The 8,429-nt window shown below is 43.3% G+C and overlaps 1 protein-coding gene across 1 annotated transcript; it reads left to right on the top strand.

Annotated features, from left to right (window-relative positions):
- Window positions 1-268: 268 nt before the first annotated feature.
- LOC118643567 (ribonuclease 8-like) lies at window positions 269-1,030 on the top strand. Its single transcript, XM_036281721.1, has 2 exons — window positions 269-272; window positions 555-1,030. Exons 1-2 carry the CDS (start codon window positions 269-271, stop codon window positions 1,028-1,030), a joined length of 480 nt encoding a protein of 159 aa, XP_036137614.1.
- Window positions 1,031-8,429: the final 7,399 nt, after the last annotated feature.

Here is an 8,429-nt window from a genome sequence, read left to right as displayed (position 1 = left end):
CAGCTTCAGTGAGAAACTGGGCCACAGAGCAGACCAGAATTAACCTGACTCCACAACCTTAATATTGCTTCGTTCAGGAACTCAAGCTAGTCTGGGAGAGTGAGGCATGGACCCCTGGCCTATTTTTCTTCCAAGATTAGTTTCTTTTTGTAGTCGGATTTCTCAGGGTTTCAAACAGGAAACTTGGGAGTATGGAAAGAACAGGGCCTTTGGAAGCCATGAGGCGTTGATTAAAATCCTGTATTTGACACACTCTAGCTGTGTCATGATGGGCAAGTTCCTTAACTTTTCTGAGTCTCAGTTTGCTCATATATTTAAAAAAGTAATCATACTTACCTCATTAAATTCTTTTAAGGGATAAACAATGTAGTATTTATTGGGAGCATAAAAGAGCACATGATTTGCTGAAATTGAACAATAAAATGCCAGTGATGTTTTTAAATGTTTGAGGCTGCAGTGATTGACTGAGGGTATGAAATTCTTAGAAGAGATAGCAGAACCCTGGTGACCTGCCCACCCCCCTACCTCTTCCTCTGTGCTGTTGTCCCTCTTAGGAGACACAGCACCAGCCAGAGCAGGATGCTGCTCTCTGCTGCTGCTCCCCCTGCTGGGGCTGTGGGTGGCCCAGGTCCCAGTCAGCGCCAAGCCCAAACACATGACCTCAGCTCAGTGGTTTGAAATTCAGCATGTGCAGCCCAGTCCCCAGGGATGCAAAGGAGAGATGGACAACATCAACAAGCACACAAAACACTGCAAAGGCCTCAACACCTTCCTGCATGAATCCTGCTCCAGTGTGGCCGCCACCTGCCAGACCTCCGTCACAGCCTGCAAGAACGGCCATAAAAGCTGCCACCAGAGCGAAGAGCCTGTGTCCCTGACCCAGTGTGAGCTCACCTCGGGAAAGTACCCAGCCTGCAGGTATAAAGAGAAGCAATTGGACGCACTCTTCATTGTGGTCCGTGACCCTCCACAACAGAAGGATGACCTGAGGTACCTGCTGTTTCCTGTGCCCTTGGATAATGTTGTCTAAGGCCAGGTGTTTTCCTCACCCAAGCTCTGCATGCAGACTACTGATGCTGCTGCTGCATTTCCTCCCTTGAGGTCTTTACTAATCCTTAGCCTCTGCAAATACCATTTCTCTCCTACACGCCCAACTGCACATACTCTTCATTCCGGAGGGGTTTTATGTCTGCCCGAAATGATGAGGGAAGAGGAGTGATTCTCTTTAGCTCTTCACTGCTGCTTACATTGTTTTCTGAGTGTGTGAAACCATGTGGCCCCTTAAGCCCCTAAGCATCTCGGTCAGCAGGGTGGGTCCAGGTTTTGTAGGGCCTATGGCATATACAACTTTGAAAACTGTCTTTAAAAAGAAAAATATAAAATTACAAATGCAAACTAAGGTCAGGGCCTTAATAGGGCTGTGGTTAGACAGTTCAGAGGGATCCCAGGCAGGGGAGATTATCTAGGAAGGGGGGCAGGAGAATCTATGCTGGGTACCCTGTGCCAAGAATGTCTGATTTTGCCCTGGCTGGTTTGGCTTAGTGGTTAGAGTGTCAGCCTGCGGACCAGAGAGTCCGAGGTTCGGTTCCCGCTAAGGGCAGGTAACTCGGGTGTAGTTTGTCCCTGGCCCTGGTTGGGGTCGTGTGGGTGGCAACCAGTCAATGTGTCTCTCTTGAACTGATGTTTCTCTCTCTCTTCCTCCCACTCTATCTGAAGATAAATGCAAAAATGTCCTCTGGTGAGGATTAAAAAGAATGATTTTGCTTCAATAAAAGACTGTTCTTCCTCACTGAGGGTGTGTCTGAGGCAAAGTATGGAGGCTTGGAAAACCCTCCTTATCTCTGTGAGGTATCAGCTTCACTTGGCTAGCACACTGGAGGGAGGGCGGTACCCTGAGCTGGTGTGGGCTCAGAGGAGCAGCCTGGACTGTACTCTCCACCCCCTTGAAAACAGCCCGATGGCCCCATCTCACACGAAGGGGAGGAAGGAGAGGAAGAGCAGGCTGAGCCCTGGGATGTCAACCAGATCCGTGGCCTGACCTCCTCACCACCTGACTGCATGCCTCACTGATATGATCCTGAGCAGGACTTCTCAAGTGAATTTCTCTCCCTCAGAAATTTTAGAATCAGGACCTTCCAAAAATCTTGATCTGGTCCTAATTAGTGCTTCTCTAACTATGGTGAAGGAGCAGTTTTATATGCAATCTGCCTCAGACCAGTAATTTCATAAAGTACAATAAAATTAAATAGAACATACAGATATAGAAAACCTAAGGCCAAACTTTATATTATTAGATTCAATTAACGTAAAATCATTCTATCAAATTGGCATAAAAATTGCTCAATGCTTCCTCTCAACTTCTATATTTATCTTGATAGATACTCACACAGAGAAAAATATACACATATAATACACAGACACAGACATAAAGACCAACATAAGATGTATATATATATACATGCATAGAAACACATACTCACACATGTGCATGTGTGTGCATAGCACACAAGCACATCGTAAGGCAGCTGCCCTTACTCTCCTTCCCTCCACCAACTCGGCCTCCTCCACACACCTCCCTTCCCATATTTAGAAAGATTTTCCTACACAAACTAGGGCTCAGAATAAGGAAAGAATGGTTGGTGAAATGTGATGTGGCAGAGAAAACACAGAATCCAAAAATTCTGACTCCCAACCCCCTTCCCTGCTTTCTGGAAAAAGAGATCTAAGGCAGAGAGCGCTCCCTGCTACCTACCACGCCCACAGCATCCACCCCAAATATAGCTCCCTGCAGCATCCAAGCCTCGCCATACCATGCTCTGCCCACCAGTATCACTATCTTTACCCACTCCTGTGCTTCTGACCAAGGAAGGCAAACTAAAAGTGAGAGAAAAACAACATTCTTCTTCCCCTCTGGCTTTACCCCCAGCGGCGTGGGCAGCCTCCACTTCCTCTGTCTGCACCTTAATGATGGTGTTTCTCTGGGTCCTATTCTTAGGTCCTATTTTTAGCTCACACTGCCTTCTCTGAGTGACTTGGTACACTTCTATGGCTTCAACTGCCACTTACCTGCCCCCGGAAACATATCTCCTGCCCCCATCTCTCATGTTCCAGGCACATGTCTCCATCTACCTACTGTTATTGACCTCCTCAGTGTCCTACAGACCTTTTTTTTTTTTCTTCATTGATTTTAGAGAGAGAAGAAGGGAGAGGGAGAGAGAGACAGAAACATCGATGAGAGAGAGCATTGATTGGCCACCTCCTGCATGCCTCCTCACTGGGGATTGGGCCCACAACCTGGGCATGTGTCCTGACCAGGAATGAACTGGCAACCTCTTGGTGCATGGGTCAACGCTCAACCACTGAGCCACGCCGGCGGGCCCTACAGACATCTTTTTTTAAGAAAAAAGAAACACTTGGAACTGAGCTCAGATCTGCCTGGCTTCCAAACTTAACCCTGCTCCTGCAGTCTCTCAGTCATGGTTAGTGGAAACATTATATCCTATCATTCAAGATCCTAATCTAGAAGACACCTGTGTCAACTGAGCCACACCAGCCAGGGCTGTCAATTCATTGTTTTTGTTTGTTTGCTTCTCCAGTAATTCTCTGTCTAACCCAGGTACTGCCTTAAGAGAGCACAGAAGTTCTTGTTTTCTTTTTTTCCACATATCACTGGGTTCCTAATATGTGCCCAACACATGTTACGGCTTTGGAGGGGGCTGTAATTTAGAGCTAGGCAGACACACTTAAGTTGTGGCAATCAAAGATTCACTTACTAGCTTAGGAGGCAGGTAAAAATAATACCTAGGAAACATATTAAATAACAGAAGAGTATAATGAATCATATCAATTCCATAACATTTTTCTCACACCTCCCCAGAGTTTCATTCATCCTAACCCAAAGCCCATTCTCTGTGGCATGTTAATCTTGCTATTACATGTCTCTGGTATAACATTAGGTCTGTGACCAGAGTCAGGCAACACCAGGAGAAATTCAACCATCTGTAGGAGTTGTGATCCCAGAAGCTGGAACGAGTGTGGAAAGAATTCAAAATAGAATGAGTCCTTAAATAGATTAGTTATATCCAAACAAGTGGTGCAGTAACCTGGGTAGGAGTTTCTGACTTCCGTGTGTAGGCTGAAGAATGAGATGGAGTGTAACGTGAATCTAGGAGCCTTGGGGTGTAAAATTGGCTCACTCAGAGAGTAATGACACAGCATCCATAAAACAGGGCTCAGTGAGGCACTCGGGAGCTCGAGAAGAGCTTCCTAAAAGCCTTGGGACAAATCTCGGCTGCTTGCGCTTTCTGGGCCACTGAAGACCTTGTTCCAAAAACTCACTTGGGAAGGGGCTCCCCAATCACTTAGGATGATATAATTATTTCCTAGTGGGTAAGTTTGTTTTATTATTCAGAATTTTTTAATATTTAAGAAAATCAAACACATAGCATCAATGTATTTGTATTAAGGAATTTGTGCATATTTGGTATTTTAGATATTTGCCGTGTTTAAGAGAATTCAGTCTGTCACCGTAACAAACTGGCCTTATGGTTCTAATTTTAAATGTGTAATAGGTGTAGACATGTGATTTGAAATAGAACTTTCCTTTAATGGCAGTTTGGGAACATTCAATAAAACCTAAGAATTGAACACCATATTTATAAATTGCTAGATTTCTAAGAGTTTTTAGATATTCAGGGATGTCTTGCTGGTTAGCTCAGATGACCAAATTACTTTATAAGGACATGAAGTAAGTTATATGTTGGATTTGTTTAAAAATAGTATTGTTAATTACATTTATAAATGGTACCTAATAGTCTTCAAATCCAACCTTTTAAAGAGATTAAATTGCACTTGTTTGTAAGTTAAATATAAAAGCTTAAGGAAGAACTGAGTTTCTGATTTGCATCTTTAATACAAGGAACATACATTTTAAAAAGCCAAAGTGGCCCTCTGAATATTCTTTTCTGGGCACAAAATGACATATTAAAAACTCACACTGACATTGCAAAACCAGTGCACTTTCTGTGTTGTTTTCACCTACACAATACACCGTTAGCTTTGGTGATTGTATTTCCTGGTGTTCCCATGTTTTTTGCTTTTATTGAGCTATTAGGAGAGAGGGTGGCTACTGACGATGCAATAGCCCAGATCACGGCATGCAGCTGGCGGTGGTGACACCAGAATTAAACCCGAACTGTCTGTCCTCAGCGCCCTCCTTCCTCTGCACTGCGCTGCCTTCAGGTGGGTCATCCTGCCCCCTTGAGGAGGGTCTCCCATTGGATTCTGGGAAAACTGAGACAGGGAGGTGTGCTTCCCTGAGGTGGGGGCAGAGGAATTCAGCAAAATATATTCCAAGGGAAAGTAAAACTCAGACTGTAGTTAAATCTCCATCCACAATAGATTTCTTCCCTGGCCAAACTTGCAGTTCTGAGACTAGATTTCACCAAGTAAGGTAACTTTAAAAAACAAAAATTAAAAACAACACACTGTCAAGCAACCAATTCCTTCAATAAAATCAGGCTGTGTGTGTGTGTGTGTGTGTGTGTGTGTGTGTGTGTGTGGACGCGCGTGCGCGCACGCACACACATGTCCATATAAATACACGTTATGTTCATGGTGGGGAGGTAAAGTTATGTGTAGTGGAATTAGGAGTGCTGTAGTCCACCAATTACAGATTCTTTGGGGCCCAAAACTCCTCCTTTGAAGTACAAATATCTTTTGGCAGAAATAAAAAACAAGATAATGTAACAATTACTTGGGATCAATCACTTAGGTACGAGGTTTGACTGGAAAGCCTTTGGAGGCATGGAACAGCATACTGAAAGTTTTGTAACAAGAATAGGTGGAATATGGGCAGAGGCGTGTAAGTGGACAGTGAGTCCAGGAAAGGAGATGTCAAGGAACTGAAGATAAATCTGTACCCACCTGCTCAGCAGCTCCAGAACTGGAGGGGTTGGCATCACTGACTTTGTGCTGTCATAAATCCCAGGTTGCCTGCCCCTGGAGACTGCTGGGATCCCGCCAGGGAGGGCTCGGGCTGCCACCAGATATACTCGGCACATGTTAGGTCTTCATAAATGTTCATTTAACAAACTGTTTTCAGAGCAAAGGAATAAAACTAGGAAAATACACAGATCGAGAAAATTTATAAAACAATTTATTTTAAAACTCTCTCATTATGCCTGAAAATCTCCAGAGAGGGGGAATCTACTACCTATGTGACATGTCTCTGGTGTAACATTAGGTCTGTGACCAGAGTCAGGCAACACCAGGAGAAATTCAACCATCTGTAGGAGATAGCCTGTGACATTTTAGGGCAGCTCTAAATATCAAAAATTCCCCTTTATAGAACCTAATCTACATCTCTGTCACTACAGCAATTCACGATGCCCTATCACTTTGAGCCAAATCAGAACAAATCCAAGTCCTCTTCACACTCAACCTTTTAAATATTTTAAATTTCATAATCTGTGCCCTCCAAATACAGGGTTGGTAAAAGAAGGCTTACAGCTGTTCGTATGTAAAATAATACCATAACTAATAAACAATAAGACAAGAATAAACTTCATGTTCACATACTCACAACTATAAACCTACTGTTGCCCAACCCCGAATTGCCTCATTGGATAATAGCAAAAGCTATAAAATGGCTCCTACTGTTTGATCCAATAATTCCACTTGCTAAAATAGGCTAAATAGACGTAACTCAAAGTGAAGAGGAATACATTTATACAAATCTGCTTACATTTCTTTGGAATTTTATTATTCGAAATAATACAGATCCCAAACAGGCTCATCGATACAGAGAACAGACTGATGGTTGCCAGAGGGGAGAGAAGTTGAGGACTGAGTGAAAAAGGTGAAGGGATTAAGAAGTACAAATTGGTAGTCACAAAATGATCCTGGGGATGTAAAGTACAACATAGGAAATATAGCCAATAATATTGTGATAAATATATATGCTGCCAGGTGGGTACTTGAAATATCAGGGGACCATCACTGTGCTGTACATCTGAAACTAATACAAAATAATATTGTATGTAAACTGTAATTGAAAAATTTAAATAAAATAAATAATATAAATTCCTCAAAATAGAGAGTGACTTTAAAAAAAATGATGGGGGCCCGGCCAGTGTGGCACAGTGGTTGAGCATCAACCCATGCACTAAGAGGTGGCCGGTTCGAGTCCCAGTCAGGGTACATGCCCAGGTTGTGGGCCCGATCCCCAGTGGGGGGCATGCAGGAGGCAGCCAATCAATGTTCTCTCTCATCGATGTTTCTGTCTCTCTCTCCCACTCCCATCCTCTCTCTCTAAAATCAGTAAAGGAAAACATATTTTTTTTAAAATGTTGGGTGAACTATTTGATGCTTTAACTGAAGCATCAAGTTATCACTTTAACTGAAGACAAATACACAAAAATTATCCTGATGCATGGAAATATGAATGGACAGTGCCACATGAGGGAAACAAAACATAAAACTATGTTTTCATTAGGTTACAATGTAAAATAGCCTCTGGGTTATACGTCAATAGTCTGTAAGTGAATGTGGAGCCTTTCCAGATCTCTGTCTCTAAACCATACTTCCTCCAGGCTCTCCCAGCCCAGTGAACCTACATCCAACCCAGAAGCTGTTCCACATTTGTTTTCAATTTTTCCCTGTGTATCTTCCACTTGCAGATATAAACCAACAGACAAAAAAGACCTTGTGAAGGCTAAAGAGAGCTAAGCAGCAGACCCTAAGCTTCAGCCTCCCTGCTCACTTCCAGTTTTCACTTCTCACTTGTTCCCGCCACCCTTCTTGATCTGTGGGGCTTTCTGCTCCTCTTACAGCATTTACCTGGAGGGGTGATAGCTCTTGGGACCAAGTCAGACACTATCTAGGATACAGCAGTGACAAAACAGAAGAAGTCCCTGAGTTCACAGAGCTTATTTTAAATTATTTAGTGGTGAAGGTGGGCTTATGATGAGAGACAGGAAACAAATAAAAAATAAATACATAGTCAAATAAGAGATAAATGCTGTGAAGAAAACAAAACAAAAAAACATTCTTGGGAGATACAGTGGGAACACTGGACCGGGTGGTCGGTGGTCGGGGAAGACATTTGAGAATGCAACACTGTGGTTAGGACTGAGGGATAAGAGCCAGCCACTAGAGTTGTGAAAAGAAGCCTCCAGGTAGAAGTAAAAGAGAGCAAAAAGGCCCCAGATTAGGAATAAGCAAGGCATATTTGAAGAACTGAAAGGCCACTATGGCAGGAGGGTCATTAATAGTTTTCAACTCAGGGTAAGAGATGAGGCTGGAGAAACAGGCAGAAAAGGAGTCATGATGCAAATGGGAAGCCATTGAAAGGGGTTGATGTGATCTGACTGAGGTTTTTGGAAGATCACTCTGGCATGGGTACAGCAAATGGCTTATCAGGAGGTAAG

Source organism: Molossus molossus, unplaced genomic scaffold, assembly GCF_014108415.1.
Source record: "Molossus molossus isolate mMolMol1 unplaced genomic scaffold, mMolMol1.p scaffold_m16_p_1, whole genome shotgun sequence".
NCBI lineage: Eukaryota > Metazoa > Chordata > Mammalia > Chiroptera > Molossidae > Molossus > Molossus molossus.
The sequence above is the reverse complement of the archived record's forward strand: the minus strand, read 5'-3'. Positions and strand labels throughout refer to the sequence as shown.